This window comes from Mustela putorius, unplaced genomic scaffold (genome assembly GCF_011764305.1).
Source record: "Mustela putorius furo isolate JIRA1106 unplaced genomic scaffold, ASM1176430v1.1 tig00000224_pilon_pilon_pilon, whole genome shotgun sequence".
In the NCBI taxonomy this organism is placed as follows: Eukaryota; Metazoa; Chordata; class Mammalia; order Carnivora; family Mustelidae; genus Mustela; species Mustela putorius.
Window position 1 is genome coordinate 12,276,624 of NW_025421321.1, and position 25,480 is coordinate 12,302,103.

Consider the following 25,480-nt stretch of genomic DNA (forward strand, 5'->3'; position numbering starts at 1 on the left):
AGCTATGCCTGAGGCCTAGGGAGCGGCCAGTCCAGCTGGGAGCAGGTGAGATGCCTCCAAAAAGAAAGACAGAAGGAAAACAGAGCACAAACAAGTATTTAGAGGTGATGTTTAGTTTTTTTGGAATATTTGAGGATGGTTTAGTGACAGGTACATAAACAAATGGAGGATAAAGCAAGGCAGTTCTTAACATCCAAAGAACATGAAAAAATTACTATAAAAAAAGAAATGTGACTGGTTTACTGTGTGGTTCAGCTGTCTTGAACATTTTCCTGACCGTAATGATGTAGATACTTTGCTGTTGTTTCAGCCAAGAGGAAGTGTTACCATGCAGGAGGGATGGTGATTCAGGGAGAGATGAGTATGTGTTCATTGAAGGCTTGTGGGGAAAGGGTACTACGTCCTCTACTTCCAGTGTAGAAAGCAGGGAGTAACTACATCTTGAAAAGTCTATACCTAATGTATGATCTTTACATTTTGAGATACATAGAAGAAACAGTGAAGAGTTTACAGTTTCTGCCTTGGAAGCAGAAATCAGGAAGGACTAGAGAGGGGTGTAGGGAGGGATTGGTAGTAGGTGTCACCCTCTGACTGTGATCTGGGACCTTGAAGGTGTTGATATGTATTATGATTTTGATGAATATTAAATTTTAATTTTACAAAGATATGTTACAGAGTTTTTCTATTTTTAAAACTAGGTCTTAGGTCCATTTTTAAAAATATTTATTATGTGTGAGATCATAACCCCTTTGGATACATCAAACAAAATAGAGGACAGCTTCTTACATGTTTACACATTTTGTAAATGATGGCCTCAGTGTGCTATAAAAATGAAAAATGTGCAGGCATGGATCTTGCCCCTTAGGCCAAGGAACTTGGAGCTTAGATGTTAGATAAGCTGTGTACTGGACCCTTGATGAAGCATAGCTCTGATCATATCTTCCTTGATTTAAAACCTTCAGTGGCTTCTTTAGTGTGACTTTTCAGGTTTTTCCAAAATCCTAACCCTAAATCTACCCTAATAAGATACTGTGTCACACCCACTAAGGTGGCTGGTTTCAGTAATAACAAGAATTACCAAGGATGGGGCGAAATTGGAATTCTTACACATTGCGAGTGGCAATATTAAGACGGCTCAGCTGCTTTGGAAAACAGCCTGGCAGTTCCTTTAAAAGGTTAGACATAGTTGTCATACGACCCAGCAATGCCTTTTCTTACTATATCCCCAAGAAAAATCAGAACATATGCCCACACAAAACTTGTGTGTGACTATTTATAGTAGCATTATGCATAGTGGCCAGAAAGAACAACTCTAATGTCCCAGGAAGTGATGCATGGGAAAAATAAATGTGATTATATCCATATAATACATTATTATTTGGAAATAAAAAAGAAGGAAGCATGCTGCAAAGTGGATGGATCTTGAAAAATTATGCTAAGTGAAAGAAGCCAGTCACAGAAGACCATGTTTGATTCCATGTATACGAAATGTTCAGAATAGGCAAATCCATGGAGACAGATAGTAGATTAATGGTAGCCTGGGGCTAGAGGGAAGGGAAAATGGGGAGTGATTGCTAACAGGTAAAAGGGTGTTTTGGGATGATGGTTGCACAGCTGTAAATACACTGAAGAACATTGGGTTGTGCACTTTAAATGTGTGAATTCTATGGTTGGGGAAAGGTTATCTGGGGCAGATTTTCACTGTATTCAGCGAAGATCTTATTTTTTAAAATCCTCTCACCTACTTTTCCAGCCTTGTTTCGTCGTCTTCACTCAGCCTCAACCATCTTACTTTCCTTCTTTCTACCTGCGAGGCTTTCTCCAGTTCATCAAGCCCACATGCCACTGGTTCTTCCAGTTCTGGCGGAACTTCCTCTTCCACAAAATGGAAGAAGTAAGCCCCTCCCAGCAGAAAGTAAACCTGGCTCTCAACCTCTCCCAAACTTTAGGTCTCTAGACACATTATGTATTGCAACATACAGGAGTTGTGTGTTAAGTGAAAACTAGCCAACATTTGACAGCCACAGATGGTCAAAAATAACCCTAGGAAATCCTTTAAATTGCCCAAACAGTACAGTTACCTCTTTACATTAAACTCATCAGTTTTTTTTTCCCCTCCTGAGATTAAAACGGCTCTCTTGTTGAATGCTGGCTAAAGAAATTGACTTGCATTTTTAGGTGTTATATAAAATAAAAAAGAACAATAACAATTGCCTAGAAAGTAATATGAATTTGGGCCTATGGCGATTGGCTCCAATCTTCTTCCAGAAAATCGATTTCAAGAGCTGAAGTTCTTATCTTTTGTAGGGTGGGGGAGGGGCAGTAATGAGAGAGATAGTTGATGGAGGGATTGGCTTATGAACTGACGTGTCATTTGGGGCTACTTTAATTCAGTGTATATTTTATGTGTCTGGCCTGTTTCTAATGAAAGAAATCCTCTAACAAAACAGATGTCTTCAGTAATTCCCACACTTGCTGGAAGAAGAAACTGCTTCTCATAAACTTGATAATAAGTCAACCTTGCATTTTAAACAACTGAATATTTGGAACCCGATGTACTACATTGTGGTGGGGTTTTACTTTTCTGTAACCAGACTCATGCTCCACATGGCTGAGTGGTCACACTCTGAGGGGCAGAGAATGGCAGAATTGTGTCTTTCCACCTTTATATTCTAAGATACACACTTAATAAATAAGAATGGTAGGCAAAATTGCTGGATCTTTTGAAATCTTTTGTTCTTTCTCTACCCCTCCCCCACCAAATAGAGTTGATCTGTTTAAATGAAATGTGCCATAGGAAGGACTAGTTGAATAAGTGATGGTCGCTCCATGTAAGGGAGTACTAGTATAGCTGTTAAACAAGGCAAAACAAAATAGCAAAACTGGGTTTATAACATGATTCATTTTAGTTTTGATAAAGGATGTATACATTTATGCATATTTCATTCCAAACATATTTGTGCATGAATAAAGTATGTCTGGAAGGATATGTACTCTGTTGGTAATCACAGCTGCCACTGGGAAGAGGAACCAGAGTTGATAAGGATAAGGGTGGGAGGAAGACTTAGCTTTCATTGCAAATGCTCTTTCCGATTGTTTGACTCTCACCATGTGTACATACTACCTTTCCAACTGAAAAACATTTATATCATCTTCCTAATTGGTTGTTAATAGTTCAGGGTTAAGTAGATGTCAATTCGAGCTGGTTGTTAAATGAACAGAACCTGTATGTGTAGTGTTATTGGCACTACTATTTGATTCTCTAGCAGCTAAGAGAGATACCACCAGTGATTTACATATTTGTGTTTTACAGAGTTACATCCATTTGGGAGAACAGTCTTCAGATCACTACAATTTCTAGCTTTATAGGAACATGGCTTGGAGCCTTTCCTATTCCACTCGATTGGGAGAGACCATGGCAGGTTGGTTTCAGCTGCTTAAAGCAACAAAATAAACGGACAGTGATGGTAAAACTGATGAAGCTAACCAGTATGTCTGTATAAATTGTGTTATTCGGTTAGGTAGGGATCCAGTTCCCTCTGTCACCGTAATCTAGGTGATTTTGTACTGGCCCCAGGGCCCATAAGCATCTGGATCAGCCCTGTTCTGTTTTCCAGGCACTGTTTTCTACATGCATGGGTGAATAAATAAGCTTGCTTGTGTTATTTATAGGAGTCTTTAAAAAACAGAATAGAAGTTATAGGAATTTCCTGTTTTCAGCTTTGATACTCATTGCCTTTGTGGTCTTAGATGCGTATCTTCTTAATTTGATTTATGGCCAAGTTGAATGTTGATTTTGAAGTATTTTTTAAAAGCATAGAGCAAGGTCAGTTTTGAAATAGGGGTACGTGATGTTGAAGGAAGCTCATGAACATCAGGTTTTTTAATTCCGATCACTGTAGGATATAGCTAATAAGCTAGATAAAGCACTATGAGGTAAGTGTTCTTTTTATTCCCATTTTACAGATGAGGAAACTGATTCCCAGAGGATATGTATTATTTCCAAGATCACTGACCTAGTAATGAATATATCTTTGTCTACATTTTTAGTGACTTCTGTAGTATGCCATTATATAGTTAACCCTAAGTTAGTTTAACAGATTCACTACTGATCTTTTAGGTTATTGCCAGTATTTCACTGTTCTAGATACCTTTGAATCTATATTTTCATGCATTTTTCAATTATTTTCTCAAGATAATCTCCCAAGTGGAATTGTAGTATTAAAAACTAAATATGCGAGTGAAATAAGTCAAGCAATGAGAGTCAGTTTTCATATGGTTTCACTTATTTGTGGAGTATAACACAGAGGACATGGGGAGATGGAGAGGAGAAGGGAGTTGAGGGAAATTGGAGGGGGAGATGAACCATGAGAGACTATGGACTCTGAAAAACAATCTGAGGGTTTTGAAGGGGCAGGGGGAGGGAAGGTGGGTGAGCCTGATGGTGGGTATTATGGAGGGCATGTACTGCATGGAGCACTGGTACACTGAAAAGAAATTCAAAAATTAAAATTTTTTTAAAAAATTAAAAAACAAACTAAATATACTTTCTTTTTTCAACACAAAGAACATGGTTTTCTATATCAAAGACAGTATGTATTTATTTAGAAAATTTATTTAGCAACATCAGTAAAGAAGAAAGTAAAAATTATCAAGTATCTAACCACCCAGAGGCAACCCTCATTTCATTTGCATTTTGGTGATAATTTGTGCAGTTCTTTCTCTGTATGTATAACTATAATATATATGTCATTTTAACACCCTGTCCACAGTCAGTTCATTGCTAAATCAAAGAAAGACTTTGAAGACTGCTGTCGGGACTTCTCTGAGCACTAACTCACTGGAAACACTTTCCCTGCTTGAAACTCTTTTCTTGACTTTCTGCAACAGCTTCTTTTGGACCATCTCTTCCTAAAACAGCAGTATTCCCTTGATTTCCAGCATCTTTGTTCTCACTCTCCCTGCACGATCTCCTCTGCTGGCCATGATCGCAATTAAAATATGGCTACTGAAGCCCAAAGCTTTATTTCCTTCTCCCCTTCCCCGACTTAAAAATGCAGCAGGGTGTTCCTCTTTAGGCTCCATAATCACCTTAAACTTAACATGCTTAAAATTTGGCTTTTTCTCTCTCCCCCTGTAATGTAAAGAGCACTCTCATTCACACATTCACTTGGGTCAGAAACCTGGGAGTCATCCTTAATACCTCCTTCTCCTTAACAGCTCAGGTTGAACTGGTCACTGGTCCTTTTGATTTTAGTTTAGTGTTTTTTTGTTTTGTTTTGTTTTGTTTTCACATCTCTTGGATCTGACTTCTCTCCATTTACATTTAATTCTCTAATGTGTACAAGTGTCTCTCATCTTGTTTGTGTCTTCCCTGCAACCACTCTTTACATAGCAAAATACACACCTGACCCTGTTGTTTCTCCCACTCAGCAGCTTCCAGTGACTTCCTCACTGCTTGCCTTGAATAAAAGCAGGAGTCCTTTGGTATAATTTATAAGGTGTGATCTTTCTTCTACTAAGATGTGTCATACGTGTTATTCAGCTCCCAGCTCTTTCATATACTATGTGATTTGAACAAGCTAACTGTAAAATGGAGGTAATAGCAGTTGTGAGGATTAAATGAGATCATTTGTAAGAAATGTTAGCTATTTTAAATTACAGTTACCATTCTTCTAAGTCTTTGGAAAATAGTACTGTCATTTCCTTAAGAGAAATTCTTCAAGTAGAATTGCTGGATATGCATTTTCGTGTACTCTTTAATCCCCATCCCCATTTCCCCATCCCACCAACTTCTTCCCTGTGTAACCATCAGTTCTCTATAACTAAGAGTCTGTTGCTTGGTTCGTCTCTCTCTTTTTTTTCTCCTTTGTTTTGTTTCTTTAATTCCACGTATGAGTGAAATCATATGGTATTTTTCTTTCTCTGACTGACTTCACTTAGCATTCTACTCTCTAGCTCTATCCATGTTGTTGCAGATGGCAAGCTTTCATTCTTCTTTTTATGGCTGAGTAACGTTCCATTGTATATACCACATCTTCTTTATCTGTTCATCTGTTGACGGACACTTGAACTGCTTCCATAATTTGGCTATTGTAAATAATGCTGCTATAAACGTAGGGGTGCGTGTATCCCTTTGAATTAGGGTTTTTTGTATTTTTGTGAGTCCCAGATCATAGGGTAATGCTATTTTTAATTTTGGGGCAAAGCTCCATACTGTTTTCCATTGGCTGCGCCAGTTTGCATTCCCACTCACACTGCAAAAGGGTTCTTTTTTCTCCACATCCTGACTTACCCCTGTTATTTCCTGTGTTGTGGATTTTAGCCATTGTGACAGGTGTGAGGTAATACCTCTTTGTAGTTTTGGTTTGCATTTCCCTGATGATGAGTGATGTATATATGTCATTTTTAATCTTTTTTTTTTCCCGTCAGCTGTATGTTATGGAGCTCACTCCTTGTCAGTGGAAATTTACATACAAGTAATACTCCATTATTTGAGTAAAATCATATATCAGTTTATTAATGAATACTTAGATTATTTATAGTTTCACATTTCTTGATTTGCTATTAATTATGGTGATTATCATATTTAAACATAATCTTTGCATATTTGTCCAGTTTTCTCAATCTAGATGATAGCTGGGTTAAATCTTTGATATGTATCTCACTTTCCAAAGGCTTTTAAGGGATTTGGATTATATGTCTTGCACTAAATGCCTACTTTTAAGTCCATTCTTTGTTCTATTAGATGTCATGTCTCCTAGACAGACAGGTTGTTCTTTTACGTTCAATAAGTCTGGTGGGTTTGCCCTTCCCTATAATAATCCTTTATTGTATATTATAGAAATCCCTGGAGGTTTGGGGTATCGCTAATACCCTTATCAAGATTTTCATCTGATAAAGGTATCTTTTATACTGGGAGATAGAGATCTGTTTGTACTCAAGTTACCATCTTCTGGAACTTAATTTCATGCAGTAGTGTCAGTGATTTCTAAATCGGAGCAGGATAATCAGAATCATTAGATAGTACATATAGAAAATTGTGTTTTAACCTGCATTAGATTCATTACTTTCAGATATATGCAATTAAGTCTAAATATAAAATATTGGTATATAAAGCACCATGGGCTGCATGTTTAGTGAGTTGGTAAGGCCATGTATGATTAACATGTCAGTTTGCATATAGATGGAATATTTTAGAATGTAAATGTTTGATATTTTACAATATATACAATACAATGGCTAAATCACAAGCTTATAAGACTATGTAGAAGTAGAAACTGAATTATGGGGAGTAGATGTGCCCAAATCTGCGTTTAGGTTTGCATAGAAAATACATGTGTTAATGATTTACAGTCCATTTATCTGTTTTGGATTGTTGAGGCTTTTAGCTCCTGACTCAGACTTTTCTACCCCCGTTCTTGTTCACAATAAGAGGTAAGCTGGATCCAGATTGAAGGGTTCACTTTTTTAAATTAATGTGAAGTTCCCATTTGAATTACTTTTTAAAAAAAAGACTTTCTAGGTGTCCCTGGGTGGCTCAGTGGGTTAAAGCCTCTGCCTTTGGCTTAGGTCATGATCCCAGGGTCCTGGGATCAAGCCCCCTCATCGGGCTCTCTGCTTGGCAGGGAGCCTGCTTCCTCCTCTCTCTCTGCCTGCCTCTCTGCCTACTTGTGATCGCTCTGTCAAATAAATAAATAAAATCTTTAAAAAAAAAAAGACTTTCTAGCTAGCTTATTTATGTAACAAGTACTGGTCTTCCTTAAGAATGTTTGATTCGACTGGACTATTACTTGTTCTTTGTCTTTACTGTCAGGTTGTTTTCAGAGTGTTCTTAGTTAATGACCTATGTATTCACTATAACCTTTTAAAAATTATGATACATGCTGTTGGTGGCATGATAGAACTAATGTAATCATCTTTATTCATATAATAATCACCTGCCCCTCTCTCTCTCAGCAGTTACTTGCTGATAAACTAGGGAAATGGTGAGGCTTCTTTGTTTTCCTTTACTTTTTAATTTCAACAAGCAAGGTGTTTTGTTTTGCTCTGTTCTTCCTAAGTAACTACCTAAAGTCAGTACTCAGTGTGGCTCATGATAATGATAGACTCTGCCAGAGTAACAATAAACCTAAGAAAGGAATATGGTGTTACTTCAAAAGGGAGATTGTTCTTTTTCTTTTCTTTTCTTTTTTCTTTTTTTTTTTTGGAGATTTTTTTAGAGCAAAATTTCATGAGAAGAGACTATATAAGTAATATTATCTAAAATATAACATGTTTATATGTTCCTTGTAGCCCAGTACAGATATGATATGTTTGTGATAAAGCAAACTCCTCTGGATTGTCATATGGTTTTATTTATATTCTAGTTGGAAAAACAAGAGTATCCAGTTAAGGATTTCTTCTTTAAAAACACACACACAAACAACCCCACAAAAACTTCTACATGTATTAGTTCAGTTCCCTCTACTTTGAACTCAAATCTGACTCTGTATAAAGTTCCAGAGGCCAAACATAAACTTAAAATGATGTGAGTTCTGTATCTAGCAGTTTCCAGCTTAGGTATTTTTTTAATATCATTTCATCACCAAATGATTGGAAGGCCCATTGAAAATAGGTAATCCCAGGGCGCCTGGGTGGCTCAGTGGGTTAAAGCCTCTGCCTTCGGCTCAGGTCATGATCCCAGGGTCCTGGGATCGAGCCCTGCATCGGGCTCTCTGCTCGGCAGGGAGCCTGCTTCCTCCTTCTCTCTCTCTGCCTGCCTCTCAGCCTACTTGTAATCTCTGCCTGTCAAATAAATAAATAAAATCTTTAAAAAAAAAAAAAAAAGAAAAGAAAATAAGTAATCCCAGAGGGGGAAAAAAAAGTTTTTTCATTTAATAAAGGAGTTTTAAATAATTTTAAGTAATGACAAGTGACAAAAGGTAGTAGGCATCTCTATAGTTAGAGAAAGCCTTCTCTTTGTAGGAGGCAGCAGGAGGATTTGATTAAAGAGAATATGGTAGGGTGGCTACCAGTAACCTTATTGGTAATTTTTGTTGTCTTTTAAAAAAATATTTGCAAGACATACTCTCTTCCATGCCATAATTACTTGCCTTAAATATCAGCGAGAAAAAATAAACATTAAAAATGCCCATAACCCAGAAAGCCTTCTTCACTCCCAGAAAATGCTGATTTTTTTTAGTTACTGACAAAATAAACATTTGACTGTGGAAAACCTGTGTACATTATACTTATTTGCTGTAACTAAATAGCTAATTAGTAAGTATTTAAGTTCTTACTGTGTTCAAAGCATGTATTCAGTGTAAATATAACAGGTATTTTGATATTACATAAGACTGGAATTTAATTATTTGATAATAATTTAGATTCACACTTAATATGCTCTAAATTTTATAGAATGGTTATGTGCTTTTCATCTGGAAAAATGTCTTATTTCCTTTATCAGAAATAGGCCAGTATTGGGGGTGCCTGGGTGGCTCAGTGGGTTAAGCCTCTGTCTTTGACTCAGGTCATGGTATCAGGGTCCTGGAATCAACCCCACTATGGGGCTCTGCTCAGTGGGGAGCCTGCTTCCCCCTCTCTCTCTGCCTGCCTCTCTGCCTACTTGTGATCTCTCTCTGTCAAATAAATAAATCTTAAAAAAAAAAATAGGCCAGTATTTTATGTTGATAAAAAAAATTAATGGAAGTTTAAGAAATGTTGTTGGTTATTCTGCGCAAAGGAAATTTGCCATGAAGTTTTTAAACCCACTTGTTTTATTACTTGGTGGACAGATAACATGATAATTAAGAGCTCTGGCATCAGATTACTACGTTCAAAAATCCTGGCTCTGCCGCTTACTAGTGAGGATTAAATAATATAATCCTTCTAAAGCACTTAGTTCAGAACTTGACACACAGTTACCGCTTAATCAATGCTATGGGCATTTGTGACCTATAAAAGGAGTCATTTAATGACTTTTTAGCATTCAAAAAAAAATGCAGATTCCATTATTTGGGTTCTCAGAGTGTTAAGAGAGTGCATTGATAGTCTCCTTGTGTTATTTATTCATTCTACCCAAGTCCTTCAGTTGGTAGAGTGGATTGTTTAATTCATCTTTTTGTTCTTTGGTATGTAGGGTATTTGGATTTGACATAATTTTCAATTCTGTCCAACATCTATCTCAGATGGCAATAAAAAGAAAATATAAAATGTGTAGATCTTTTACTAGGCATGGGGCCTGGCACTCTCCACAGGTAACTTAATCCAAACAAGTGTAGTGCAAGGTGGGTTTTTTTTTTAGCTTTACTTTTTTTTTCAGTGTTCCAAGGTTCATTGTTCATTCACTTTTTAACACATAAGAATGTCGAAGTGTGGGGAGAGGCGTACACATTTTGCTCAGCATTACTGGGCTGATGAAAGGAAGCCTTAGGATCCAAACCTGATTCTTTTCCTTGCTGGGAACTCTGAAACATAACTGTTCTTCCTGTCCTTTTCCTTTTTCTTCCTTCCTTCCATCCTTCTCTCCTTTCTTCCTTTCCTTTTCTTTCCTCTTTCCCTTTCCCCTTTCCTTTTTTCTTTCGTTTGTTCTTTCTCTCATGGTTTAGATCTCTTTGGAAAGCTTGAGTAGTTACTGTATGGCATTTCCTCCCACACATAAGAATTTCATATAAATGCCATGACCACTGTGGAATATGTATTTTAGACCATAAAATTTAATACGTTTGTAGGAGAGAATGTGAAGTTACTATGCAAAAGCTTTTGTGCCTAGAAAACCCACAACTGCCTTTAAACTCTGGGCTTGAGTGCTGCTGTCTCTAAAATGTTATTGAACCAGATAATCACATCTCTTTTGAGTGTACTTATTTTCTATAAAGTTAAAAAGCAAAATTGATTTTAAGACCTTTTTAAAGCAATTTAAAATTGTTTAAAAATATTTGTACTTACTCCCATAACAGATAATTAAGGCATCGTTACATGTTACAATCTTTGTTTTCTCTAGTTTTATCAGGTTACAAATTTACTATTTGTGAAAAATGTATATTCATTTTCCAAAGTCACAGATGCTATAGATAATTCTTCCATAAATTGAAGCTAGAGAGCATAAGGATTACCGGAAATAATGCTAGAACAAGGGAAAAAACTAAGATCATGGATTTAATTATTGAAGAGTGGCATGTCTTTAGGCTAATCGGTGTTTCTTTTATCAATATATATATTTTATCAATATAACACTGTATATAGACAGATGAAAATAAGTATTTATATGAATTTTATATTAATATGATTTGTATTTCAAGCATGGGGAAAAAAACCCATACTACTTGACAGAAAATGGTTTTGTATTTTTAAAAAAATATTTATTTGACAGAGATCACAAGTAGGCAGAGAGGCAGGCAGAGAGAGAGAGGGAAGCAGGCTCCCTGCTGAGCAGAGAGCCCCATGTGGGGCTCAATCCCAGGACCCTGGGATCATGACCTGAGCCGAAGGCAGAGCTTTAACTCACTGAGCCATCCAGACGCCCCAGAACATGGTTTTCTATTTAAAAGGTGGATTCGTTGTATGGGAACCATGCTGATAATGCTCTGCCAGCAGCGAAAGAATGGTGCTAGCCAGGCTATCATATTTGTACGATCTTGACCATGTATCATCACTTTCACAAAAGTTTCCAGATTGGAGACCACACACCTCTCTGCAAATAGTTCTTCTAAATCTGTGCTCTAGGTCATGCGAGAGTGTAGAGTGCACCTGGAATGGTATGGATTTACCACCAGAGAAATGTGTCCAGATGAGTAAATTCATCTATAATGTACTCCCACACTAAACAATAGCATTTGCTTTAAGAAAATCTAGCAAAACACCTCACTTACCAACCAAATACAGAGTAAAATATAAATCATCATTTAAAGCCAGTATAAGTGTCAGCAGGCTTTGAAAGATGAATTTGATCTGTCCTGCAACACACATTTGTGATAAGCACAATAAACATTAAAAAGTAGCTTGTGAGAAGTTTAGAACTAGCTCCCTTTTATCTGAAAGAGCCAGTAATCCTAAAGACTGTGAGTTGTTCTCACAACTTACACCGTTTCCAGGTTTTCTGGTCTGCAACTACATCAGTTTCCCTGTGGTATCTGTGACATCATATACCTTTACAAAAATTGTAGCACTTATTTTTTAAGAATTTGTCATTTTAATATCCAAAATCAAATAATCTTAGTTTCAATTTAACTGCTTGGTTTATAGTAGGGGCTCATTAGTTTTGAATTAATGGAGTTTGAGTGAATAGAGTCATTAATAGGAGACTATTAAAAATGACACAAATGTCTACAAGTGGTTGGTTTAAACAAGTGGTTGGTTTTGTACTTAAACTTCTTTAAATTTATGAAAAAGGAGCAAGGAGCAGGAATTGCCCTTCTATTTCTGAGGTGAGGCTACATATGATTAACATAATGCAGTGTGTTGTGTGGCTTTTGAGAGTTTTCTCATTAACTTTATACTCCACAGACATTCCATGTGAAGGATGGCATGTATTAAAGAGGATTACCAGGACAAGGGAATAGTTCCTACAGAATGTATTCCTACAACACAACATTGCTCATGAATTATTTTATTTGTTCTAAACTGCCACTTCTAATTAACACCAATTTGTGTCGGTTACTTAAGAAATGTATCGGTGATCACATAAGTTTGGCTTTTTCAAGGTAAAACATATACAGAATAATAACTAATGCATGGTACTTTACAGCTTTAATAACAAATAGCCCCACATTTAAGTACAAGAGGGAGTATTACCCCTGTTTTGCACATTGGCAAACAGACTCATATGGGTCAGTGATCTGGTCGAGGCCACACAGCCAAGTAAGTGGCTGACCTGGCTCCTCAGCTCAGCTCCTTCTCAGTCCACTGATTGTGCTCCTTCCCAGAAAAGCAAAGTAAAGCTTTTAAGTGAAATAGGAGGTGTTTTTAAAAGGAGCCCAATGTTTTTATACATTTGTTTTAAAACTTTCATTGAATATCTGAAAGTAGCATCAGTAGAAATCGTCATCAAATTTGAAATACCTGATCATCATTTTAAGAATCCTGTGATAGCTTGTAAATTGCCGTACTCAGTGACATACTAACCAGCTGTTCCACGGTCTTGTCAGGAACCTTGTGGGTAGCATTTCAGTGACAGTACAAGATTAAAGACCTACCTGCATTTAATACATATTAAAGGAACCAAATACTGTGCAGACTATAATTAAAATAGATTTAAGCCTTTTACTCTCAAATCACATAATAAACAAATTACTGAATACATTACTGAAATTGATCCTTAAAATTCTGAACCAAAATGTAGAGGGTCATTGTATTACTTTGATCAACCAGAACAGTTAATAAAATACTTCTTAGGGTTGAATGATGAAGAATACAGGGATTCTTAACCAGGAGTCTATAGATGGGGTCTTTGAGCCCCCAAAATGGTATAATATATACATATACAATCTATGGATCGTATTTGACAAGAAAAAAACATGAATTCTGTCAAATGTAGTTTTTATTTTTGGGGGGAGAGGATGGGACAGAGGGAGAGGGAGACAAGAGATTCTTTAGCAGGTGGGCTCAATCTCATGACCCTGAGATCATGACCTTAGCCAAAATCAAGAATTGGACACTTAAATGACTGAGCCACCTATGCACCCCTAGATGTAGCTTTTTAAATTACAATTTAAAATTTGGGGAGGAATTTTTTAATAGCAGATTTAGAGATGGTGTATTTGGGGGATGATGGTATTCTAGATTATAATGACAACTTTTTTATGTCTGTTAGGAATACGGACTAAAAGATTATTATTAATAGCTCAGTACTATGTACTATTAATAGTTCATTTACTATGTGCCAGATACTGTTATAGGTATGGTTCTAAGAGCTATATAATAATAGCATATTATCTCATTTAATCATTACAGCAATCCTGTGAGGTGGGTTTTTTTTTTTTTTAGATTTTTTTTTTTTTAAGATTTTATTTATTTATGTGACAGACAGAGATCACAAGTAGGCAGAGAGGCAGAGAGAGAGAGAGGAGGAAGCAGGCACCCTGCGGAGCAGAGAGCCCAATGCAGGGCTCAATCCCAGGGTGATCTGAACTGTAGGCAGAGTCTTTAATCCACTGAGCCACCAAGGCACCCCTGAGGTGGGTTTTATGATGATCCTCATTTCACAGATGAGAAACCAAGGTACAGGGAAATTAGGTGACTTGTGCAGGGTCACATATTTAATAAATGTCAGAGCCGAGACTCAAGTCCAGTCTAATACAAAAATTAGTATTCTTGAATCATTATTCTATAGTACTTGGAACATGTTTTGAGAGTCTCAACACTATATAGATACATCAGTAATGCCTGATGAGCAGTGTGGTCTTCAGGTGGAAATAAGCTTATATAATTTTGAAATGTCTTTAAACCAGCCATAACATGGATTTGTTTAAAAGAGAAAACATACAAAGTTAAATCTGTATATTATTTATTAAGAAATTGATTTTTGGCTTATTACCGTGAAATTGTTTTTCTTGTGAGGGAAACACAACTTATTGCTGGTACCAGGTTCCCAGACTCTATCATATTAGGCCTTTCTTAATTCTGAGTATTTGAAGAGAACACTGACCTTTTTTGGTTTAAGTGATGAAAAAACAATGTTAAGGAGTCATTTGGTTTAAAGAAAGGATAATAGTAGTAAGTAGCAAGACACTTTGTTCATGTGATGTAGCTATTCATTTTTTTAAATAGGTTTTTTAACAGTAACTATAATAATTTTACCCATTTGCATGATAAATTATCTTTTGTCATACAACAGGATTTTTTTTAGTCCATTTAAGTGGTTAAAATTTTTTAATTTATAAAAAACTGGATAAAAAGAAGACAGTCATTTTGGTGGCAAACACTTGTGAATGACTTCCTTTACATGAATATCTTCGAGTTTTCTATTTTCCTTAAACAAAACAAGATAATTATATATAGCCATCTCAATGAGCCTAATTTGAAGAAATGTCTGTAGCATTGCAGTTGGATTGTCTGTTCAGTAGATGATACCACAGTTGTTTTGGTTTTAAGCCTATTTGTGGCATGAAGAATGTTAAACAGAAACATCTCTATGTGTAAGACAAGTACCTAGTTTTAAATGGAAAACCCCAAGATCTCAGTATGAAAATGGAAGATGAAGCTAGGGATGGTTTGCTAAGTCAATGTGCAGTCTCTTGCCCTTGTGTAGTTTTAAATATTTTAAAGCAGTTGTAAGAAGGTTAGCAGGAAATTCAGTCATGAGAACCTTAGAGGAAAGGTGATTCAGTGGGCAGCCTCCCCGAACTCCCTTCAGCTCAGCTGCTCCTTTTGCCATTCCCTATCCTGGGAATAAAAAATCAGACAGATTGCCCTTACATGAAGAAATACTCCTTTAAAAAAGTGTGTCACAGTTAAAGGCTCCTTATTTCCAGGGAAGTCAAGCAGGAAAGCCTGACTTATCACTAGCAAGTAGCCTTTAAAGCCAGTCCAACATGTTAACTTGTCGATGGCATGGATTTCTTAAGAATTAAATAAATAGCAAGTGTCCTAAGCCTTAACCCCTCATTAGACACAACTTTTAAACTAGTATCTCATCTTGGCATTCCACTGGAGGCCCATTATGGCAGCTGTTTAAAGAGAAAGAGAGAGAGAGAGAGAGAGAGAGTGTGTGTGTGTGTGTGTGTGTGTGTGTGTGTGTGTGTGTGTGTTTGGAAATGAAGAGCCATACTGAAATTACAAAGCAAGTTAAGTAGAATTTAGAGACTCACATTGGAATTTGGCTAGGATTCATGATGCATTATTATTGTCTCTACACTTTGACACTTTTTAACAAAGTGCAGGTGCTCACCCTTGGCTGGTGATTAGACTTACAGCATGAGAAAGAGAGGAATGAATGTTATCCCAAACATTTACATAGGGTGTTAAATAAAAACTACTAAGGTAAGAAGTTCAGTGCTTTACATAGATAGTAAACTATGCATATTATTTTATTTATAACCCCATGTGTTAAGATGGGACGCTGTTAAAGTAACAATCACTTAAAAAACAACAACCAACAAACCAGTATTTAATTTGGTACTTAAGAGTAATAATTAAAAATCAAATGGAAGCAATGCCTAAAGTAACTAATTCACAATAAAACCATTAATTCAGGCTCTACTTATTAGAAATAAGATCATTCAACATGGGCTAACCTAAAATGTATCTGTAGAGACAGAACAAGGGTACAAGTTAGCAAAGTATTAGAAATGAGATTTCAGGGAGCCCCTAAAATTATTTTTAAGAACTTCAGAACTGATTATATGCGAAAAATATAACTACGTTTCTTTTAAGTTCATTCATACATGACCTTATTTCAAGCAACTATTTGCATTGACTAGCAAAACTCATGTCAGTAAGATATTTTCGAAGTATTTTATTTCCCAGCTACTTGACTACTTTGAACGAGTTGTTCCAGTGATTAGTCTCAATTTCTGCTGAAACTTAAATCTTTAATGAAGACGTGCTTCTGAAAATAAGGCAATTTTTCTACAATCTGCTCATGAATAGGAAACAAATCTTTGGTTTTTAGTTAGGGTGGCAGGAAGGATTGAGTGCAAAAAGAAATACTAAGGAATCAAAGCAATAAAGAGGCTCTTAATAAGCAATGGGAAACTCCAAACCCCATCAAGGTCAATAGAGTACCTAAGGCACCTCAGGTTCAGATGATACAATCATCTTTGCTTAGAGTTCGAATAGTCTATATACAGGGTTTTTTACCATCTTAAGAATGTGCAGCTGAAAAGGTAATGTCCAACAATGAATATTGTGAATAAGAAAGAAGAGAATCATAAGAGTTGATAAATGGGAGAGATGTTGGAGGTCCTCTTCTACCTCCCATGTTTATTATAGATGAAGAAACTGAGGCCCAGGCAGGAAACCGAGTGACACCAGAGTTTGTTCCCAGATTCCTAGTCCACTTCTCGTAGGGCAGATCAAATTCTAGACTTTAACTTTAATTGGCTAGTAAACCAAGTATGAAAAGTTTCAGAAGTGAATTTGAAGAAGAAAAAAAAAATCCCCATCAAATCCCCAAAGGCGAGGTGGAAATGTATAATACTTTACTGTCTTAATTCCTTTATACCATGTGTTGGACAACATAGTTAATATACTGATTTATGCAATTCCTTTCAGTTGTATCTAAAAATAGTTAATAATTAATCGACCCAAATTAAATGAGAAAGTTACATAAAGTTTCTGTTTGAGGACACATAAGGCCATGGTACTTAATATGAACTGTCACTTTGGGAGAAGGAAGATGTCCACTGGATGTCCAGTTCAGAGAGAAAGTTCCTGACTAGTTACCCAGTAGACTCTTCACTCTTCAATGGGGAAGATGATGCTTCTATTTTTAAAAATCTCTACAAAGCTTACAAACAAGACAGTACATCCTAGATTTGTGACTGATAAGAGCATTTAAGGCTGTCATTTTCAAGTATAAAAGTTTAGTGTTCCATTACCCAATCTGTGCAATAGACACAGCTATTAGCTCAAGTCATGGAAATTAACAGAAGCTCACCAAAGACATAAATAACTCATAGCTTAGTCAACAGCAAGTTTAAGTGGAGAAAAGGCTGGAGAAAAATGTATGGGTTAGATTATGCTTGTCTGAACTGCATTAATTTGTTCACACTGAAACTTTGTCTAACACTACTGTCTGTTGCATGGCATTTGGAACAAGGCAGATCCATAGCAGACCAAACAAGGAAGCATAATTAGGTTATAGAACGAGTAATTAAGATGGTTCACCTCTAACACAATTCTCCAGCCTGAGTCCCCAGAGAAAGATTAGAAAAAGCTCCAGTATACCAAATAAGCCTCACAGGTGAACAAAAAAAAAATTTTTTTTTTTCAAAGCAGGGCCTTTCACCTAGGGACTAGCACGTACTGCTTGTGGATGAAAGAAATCAACATTATTTATTTCTGGCTTGCTTGATCTAATATTGCAAAATGTAATATGGCTGGACAAAATGGGTATTTAGAAGCCAGTATTGCATTTAACTGACACTTTTAGGTGTGTACATTAAGTTGTAGTTCTAGAACTTCTGCTCTTGTTCCAATACCTGTGTCTGAAAGGTAACATCAGTATTATTATGGAAGCAGTTGCTTTGTTATAAATTCCATATAACATGCTCAAATTCTAGGTCTCTTTTCTTTAGCACTATTTAAAGTTTTCTTGTAGTTTGGTCAGCATACACACATCTCATGTCATCTGATTACATAAGCCAAGGTAGAAATTAAAAGACAAAATTGCCAACTACTTCAGACAGCTATATCAAGTCCAGGATTATGACAAAGTCTGACCCAGAATTTTAATTTGTAATTTTAGGATGTATCTCATGCAGTTTGGGGAGCATCAAACTAAGTCTACAGTCGCCAGAAGCCTTGTTACAGTCAAATGTACATTAACTAGAATGTGTACATTTTTAGTGTTCATGATAAATGCAGTTATAACCTTATTACACTTTTGGCATTCTTTAAGAAAGCACATTAAGCTTTAATATAGAAATATTTAGGTTACACTTGTGCTCAAGTTATAATAAAACAGTTATTCTTTTTTGATCTCATACATTCTCTCCTCAGGTATGGCCCATCTCCTGTACGCTTGGAGCGACCTTTGGCTACGTGGCTGGCCTTGTGATTTCACCACTCTGGATATACTGGAATAGAAAGCAACTTACATACAAGAACAATTAATTGGAGCAAAGGGAGAAGATATTTCTTTGTGCAGATTCCATAAAGACTGTGCAGAAATGTTTATGGTCTAAGCCAGGCAGTTCCATTTACAGCACTGTTTTTTTATGTAGTTACAACATGGTGTGATTGTAGCTTTTTAAACTATGAAACCCCTGAGAGATTGTACCTTCTAGTTGAAATAAAGTATTTATAATAGATTGTGGCTTCAGATGCTGTTTGCTGCTTCTTGGACCTTTAAGAAACATTCTTAAGGTTTTTTTTTTTTTCTTTCAAGTTTTAAACTGCTTCATTATTTAGAAGAGGTCTGGGTATAGTTGTAGCATTTCATATGCTTTTTAAGAGAAATGGACAGTTTCCTTGGCCACTGAAGATGTTTCTCACGTAATCAAACAACAGTTTATACATCTTGATCCTATTCTTTTTTTTACTGTGTGTTTCTTTGGAGTTAAAATGGCTATGATAGCCTCATCAAAAACAGTCTTCAATCCCTTCTGGGTTAAAGCCGAACATTCCACATAGCAGCATGCTCCTATCTAGGAGAAAAAGAAATCACAAACATATAAAATCTTTTTTACACAGTTGGTATGACACAACACACCATTATAAGGAAAATGAGAAAATAACAGCTATGCAGAAGGAATGAAATCGTCATCCATATTCATAAAAACCCAGAGACAGCCAACTAAAAGGTAAGTGTATATTCTTCCACACTTACTCTATGAAAATTGATGTCATTCATCACGTATTTACTGGTTACCTACCATATGCCAAGCACTGTTTTAGGTGCTGGAGATAATGTCAGAGAACTGAACAGAAGACTAAAGTGCTTGCTGTATGATACTTACACATGCTTAAATCCTCCTGGGGGAGGGGCCCACCAAGGGAACCGAGGGCAGATGGTACAGAGCACCAGCACGGGGGAGATGGGGCGTGCACAGAACACAGGTGGGAAGCTTCCCAACAAAGTGGTGTGAGCAGTGAGGGCCACGTCCAAGCGGACGGAGCCACCACTGGGAAGACGGTAATGTGGGAGCATGAATGGAGCATTCAGAGGATGCTAAGGAAGCCAGAAGGGCAGGAGAGAGGGAGCAGCAGAAACTGGTAAGCGGTGAGGCCGGCCGATGAGGCAGCCCTGAGGCCGGAATAGGGACCTTGGCTTCTCCTCTAGGAGAGGCTCCGTTTGTTCATTCACTGGAAATTCACTGCGCATTCTTATTTGCCAAATGAAAGCATACAGCAAGGAACAAAATAAGTCTCCCAGACTCACGAAGCTTACATTTTAGAGGGAGAAGGACCACCACGAGCTACTAGAGTTTGAATGTCAGAAGGGAATATGTGGTCTGGAGACAACTGGGGAAGGAAGGTGGATAGGGAGTGGGACAAGATCAGGCAAGGCCTCACTGAGAAGGTGACACCTGAGCAGAGACCTGGAAGGAGTGAGAAAATAGTGTTCCGTAAGGAAGAACTCCAGGCAGAGGGAGGGGCAAAAGTACAAAGACCCCGAGGTCCGAAATCTGGGGATGCAGCAAGAAGGCCTTGTGCCGAGACTATAGTCAGTGAGGGCGGACACGCCGGGGTCCGTAGGCCTCTGTGACTAGCTGGGGAGCCACTGGAAGATTGTGAGCAGAGCAGTGACCTGATCGAGCTTGTATTTTTGACTCACTCAGGCTGCTGTGTTGAGAACAGGTGGACATGGGTCACAGACAGAAGCAGAAAGGTGAGTCAGAGCTGTTCCAGTAATCCGGGCTGGAGACAAAGGGGCCTGACCAGACTGTTCGAGGAGCGGATGATGAGGGGCCTGTGGACACTGGAGGGATTCGGAAGTCAGGACAAGAGCTTTGGCTGCCTGGCTGCCACACAGGAGGAGAGCGAGAGCTAAGTCGAGTGTGACCTCAAGGTTTTTTGAGCCGAGTAACTGGGAGGACGGGCACAGAGGATAAAATTAGGAATTCTGTTTTGGACATGTTAATTTTTAGATGCTTAGCCACCCAGATGGATTTGTTGGGTGAACAGCTGGATTACCGAGTCTGGAGTTTAGGGAAATGGTCAGGCTGGAGATGGGAACTTGGCAATCTTCAGGGGCAGACTTTTCAAACCCCAAGACTGACAGCAGCTCACCTGGGCCTAGGGAGGGTGGGTGCAGAAGAAGAGATGTTCCAGAAGCCGCGTGCTGATCCCTGGGCATCTAGCATGCAGAGACAGGGACTGGAGACATGGAGGAAGGGCCACTGCCGGGGGCAAACCCCAGGAGAGGGCAAGCAAGGGAGCCAGGTAAAAGTATTTGAAGAAGAAACCCACTGCCCCAAATGCTGCCAACAGGCCTTCAGGTGGGATCCTAGTGTTTTGCAACCATTTTTTCCCCCTTAAACTACATAATATATACATCACAATAGCTATTAGTATAAATTTTTAATAGATGCATGGGCTTTTTTTATTTTCTGTTATAAACAACGCAGCAACTTCATAACCATCTCTTTAAGCACATCTGTAATAGTTTAAGATAAATTCCTACATATGGAATTGCCTGATCAAAAGTGTGCACGATTTTAGGCTTCTGAATATTGGCTATCAATGACCAATAATACAAGAGAGTGTCCTGCACCCTGGAACAGTTGCTATTTTTTTTTTTTTGCCAATTTTATAGGCAGAAATTGAACTTACATTTGACTACTAAGGACTATGAATAGATTTCCTATATTCAATGGCAATCTATATTTTTTGATAAATTTTCCACTGATGGTATAGCCCATTTTTCTACTTGGGGCATAGATGTCTTTTTCTGATTAATTTATATGTAAGGAACTCCTGTATACTAAGTATATTAACCCATTTTTCAGCCATATGTGTCACGTTTGTTTTATGACTTTAAATTTTATCTCTGGCATTTGATGTATCAAATTTTTAAGTAGTTAAATCACCAATATTTTCATTTACAGTTTTACTCTATGACATTTTAGAAATTCCTTCTCTCCCAGGGATTATGAAATTAAATACACAGAATTTCTAAAGCAATGTGTCAGCGAAGCTATTTGTCTTTTGTTTTAGGGAAAACTGTCCTCCAAAAAGTTTTCTCGCTTTCTTCTGCCTCCTGATAGTACACGTTAAAAGACCTTATTAGATTCTGTTTCCACAAAAGTCCTATTAAAGTCATATCGAAAAAAATTGAATTTAATAATGTTAGGGCCAAAGCCTAGCTTCAGGGTGAAGGTGAACAGAAGTTACAAGTTTTAGGCACATCACAGTGGTATATTTTCCAGAATGCTAATATTTCCTATCTTTCATAAAAGGACTGGAAGAAAATTCAACACATTTCTTTTTAAGCCTAGCCATCATTTTTTTAACTACAGATTTAAACTCATCCTATATGCCATTCCACCACCTACTCTGTGGGTCTTCACCGAAGACAGAGTCTGCTCTGGCACAGTATAAACGTTTAAAAGATTTAAATGGGCTTTCTTTGATACCTCTTTCTACAGGTAACTTACGAGGAAAATATTGTTGGCAGTGTCGTGCAGGTGTGAGCACCTGGACTCTGTGGTCAGGCCTCCCCTGCAACCCAGCTCTACCATTTATTACGTATGGGACCTGACAAATTATCTGACGTCGCCAACCCCTCCATTTGTCACAGACCCACCCGAGCAGGTGCAAGGATTAAATGAGATAATGCATGTAGCAGCACTTAGCACAGTGCCCGGTATACAGTAAATGCACAATAAATGTTAGTTTCAATTATCACCCAAGCTGCTTTTACAATTATTTTTACATTCTGTAAAGGTTCTGTTACCTCTTTTGCTAGTTTCTGTCCTTGTTCCACACAAATGGGTTTTTCTTTCATGTCATTCAGTCTTGCTAAAGTTTTGGGGTCATCTCGGAGATCAATCTAATCAAGAAAGGTCAATATGTCCCATAATGTTACAAGTCTTTAAAGATAAAGCGTGTAGTCCCATTTAATCCCACATACCCAAAAAAGATCAAACAGATGAACTTCACTTTGAAAGCCAACTGGTATGACTGCTTTACCTGGGCACTGCTTTTCCAAATTCTTATTTTTCTATAATTAGAATTTGCAACTGAGATTAAACATGCATATCGTCTGCTAAACCTTAGGACTATTTGTCTCAAAGTGACCCCACAAGAGAGGCCAAAGAGACTATTCTTAAATGGGTAAAATCAAAGCAGACATACCTGAGTTCCTATTAATAAGAAGGGTACATTTGGTGCATATTCCTTAAGTTCCGGTACCCACTCCTCTTTCACATTTTGAAATGAGGCTGGATTTACCACAGAGAAGCATATAAGGAAGACATCAGTCATTGGGTAAGATAAAGGCCTCAGACGATCATAGTCTTCCTAAGGAAGAGAGAAAAAGCTCATTATTCCCATCTCTTTAGTTGACTAATAATAGGTATGTAAGGTTACATGGTCAGAGAAGCAAAGTCAGGAGAATTCCTCAAACAGAATGTGTGGCCCTCTACACGAAACAAGGTAATTCCATTTGTGTTTGTTACTCTTCCTCTTGAGGTTACCAGTGGGCTAAGAATATGACAACACCATTAACAACCACAGGGGAACTTGGAGAAAATAAACCGCGATTACTAAGGCCATTACTAAAAACATTCTTTTTTTAAAAGATTTTATTTATTTGACAGACAGAGATCCCAAGTAGGCAGAGAGGCAGGCAGAGACAGAGGAGGAAGCAGGCTCCCTGCTGAGCAGAGAGCCCGATGCAGGGCTCAATCCTAGGACCCTGGGATTATGACCTGAGCTGATGGCAGAGGCTTTAACCCACTGAGCCACCCAGGCGCTCCTATTGCTAAAAACGTTTTAAACTGAGATGTTTGCACCAAGAATTGATTAAAGCTTGAAGTTGTCTGACTCTTCTAATTTATAATGACTAACAGATGCTGAATGTTTACTGTGTGTCGGGTCATGATCCAGAACGCTCCCCCCTGCATTCCTTAGTTCATCCTCCTGACAGCTACATGACATAAGTACTGATTCCTGTTTTCCGCGGCAGGAAAAGGAGGCATAGAAGTTAAATAACCTGTGTAAGAGTGTACAGCCAGTGGAGAGCAGACAGGATTCAAACCCTGGCAGTCTTAATCCAGAACCTACACCTTAACCACTACACACTTCCCAGAGACCTCAAATTGCTGTCTTCCCTGTTGATAAGGTTTTCTTAATTACACAAGTGTGCAAGTTTAAAGACAGAAACATAAAAAGTAAATGCACAAAAATCCCCCTTTCCTCTTCAATTTCCATTCTCTTCCCCAAATGTAGACCTTTCCAGGCATACCTTTCCAGTTCTTTTTCTATGCATGTATAAACCTCCAACTATGCATATTCAGACATCTGTACATAGAAGAGATCAAGTGATCTGTGCTGTTCTGCACCCCTCAGAGCTTTCCAAATGAGAATACGTTAGACTATCTAATTTTATATTTTTAAAAAGATTTATTTAGTCATTTTGGGGGGAGGGGCAAAAGGAGAGGGTGAGAGAGAAGCAGACTGCCCCCTGAGTGCAGAGCCCGACTGGGAGCTCGATCTCATGACCTGAGATGATGACCTCAGCTGAAACCAAGAGTCGGATGCTTCACCGACGGAGCCACCCAGGTGCCCCTGCATTACTACATAATTTTAAACTGCTGCTTTGAATTCCAGTCCTATCAATGGCTCTTTCAGGATCTCACCCTCACAAAAGGCAGAAGATTCTATTTTGCTTAGACTACTTTCTGTGACCCCAAATATTCTGGTTATTTCCATTCTAACAAGTGAATAGTCAAGACTCCATTTTTGTCGTGGTTAGAGTCTCCTCTGGTTTCAGGGAAGCTTTATTCTTCGCCTCGGCCTCCACGCCTTCACGGCTAAAATGGCAAGAAACGCGGAGCTGAAGGAGTATTCGAAACACCTTCCGCTCCCCGTTCAGCTGTAGCATTTCCCTCACGGGACAACTTTCCTTTCATGTCATCTTCTGACATTTTTCTTTTCTTTTTTAAAAACTTTATTTATTTAAGAGAGAGAGAGAGCATGAGTGGGCTGAGAAGGAGAGAGAGGGAGAAGCAGACTCCCTGAAGAACAGGGAGCCCAACGTGGGGCTTGATCCAGAGACCCTGAGATCAGGACCTGAGCCAAAGGCAGATGATTACCCAAGCCATTCAGGTACCAACGCCCCTCCCCACCCCAACATTTTTTTTAATAGAATGTTCAACACGAGTGTATTCAAGTCTCAAACTTGACTTGGGAGTTAACCCTTCTGTTTTCCTGTGATGCTTTCAAAAAGCACACCACCAGTCTGGAGCCGGGTGCAGTGGAAGGTTTCTCAGGTGCTGGCTAATACAGGACAAGAGGGGAAATGCCATCCGCAAACTTCTTTACCCTTTATTTTTAAAATGGGGGCCCTCTAACTGGGTTTGAAGAAATCAGTGCTCTGGCATTAATGAATGGCGTTAATTGAAGAAATCAGGTAGCGTGGGGGTAGAACAATTTGTACCCCAACCAGTTACTTTAAGATACTCTGAAAAAACTGAACATGTTTTTACAATTTAGTGTGAGTGTTGCCTGGTAGGATGGGTCCACGGACTAATCAGTGGCCATGAGGGGAAGCAGGGACAGCACCGATCTTAGCATTCCACCTGGCAGCTCCTGAGCAAACGTGTGCTCAGCATGGTCAGGCAGTGGACGGGTGGACGCTATTGTTAAAAATCTCTCTGCATCCGTACGTACT

The 25,480-nt window shown here is 38.1% G+C and overlaps 2 protein-coding genes across 5 annotated transcripts in view; one reads left to right on the forward strand and one right to left on the reverse strand.

The window, feature by feature from the left end:
- PIGF (phosphatidylinositol glycan anchor biosynthesis class F) overlaps positions 1-18,953 on the forward strand; it is a 35,291-nt gene extending 16,338 nt beyond the window's left edge. For 3 of the 4 annotated variants that reach the window (XM_045077736.1, XM_045077735.1, XM_045077737.1), the window contains exons 5-6: positions 3,314-3,422; positions 18,643-18,953. In XM_045077736.1, coding sequence (XP_044933671.1) covers positions 3,314-3,422; positions 18,643-18,756 — 223 coding nt within the window. In that variant the 3' untranslated portion in view covers positions 18,757-18,953. The remainder of the gene's footprint in view (positions 1-3,313; positions 3,423-18,642) is intronic. The other variant, XM_045077738.1, reaches the window with a different exon arrangement.
- RHOQ (ras homolog family member Q) overlaps positions 15,990-25,480 on the reverse strand; it is a 39,291-nt gene continuing 29,800 nt past the window's right edge. Inside the window, exons 3-5 of the mRNA XM_004753001.2 lie at positions 22,942-23,106; positions 22,541-22,636; positions 15,990-19,289 (exon numbers count right to left, since the gene is read on the reverse strand). Coding sequence (XP_004753058.1) covers positions 19,134-19,289; positions 22,541-22,636; positions 22,942-23,106 — 417 coding nt within the window. The 3' untranslated portion in view covers positions 15,990-19,133. The remainder of the gene's footprint in view (positions 19,290-22,540; positions 22,637-22,941; positions 23,107-25,480) is intronic.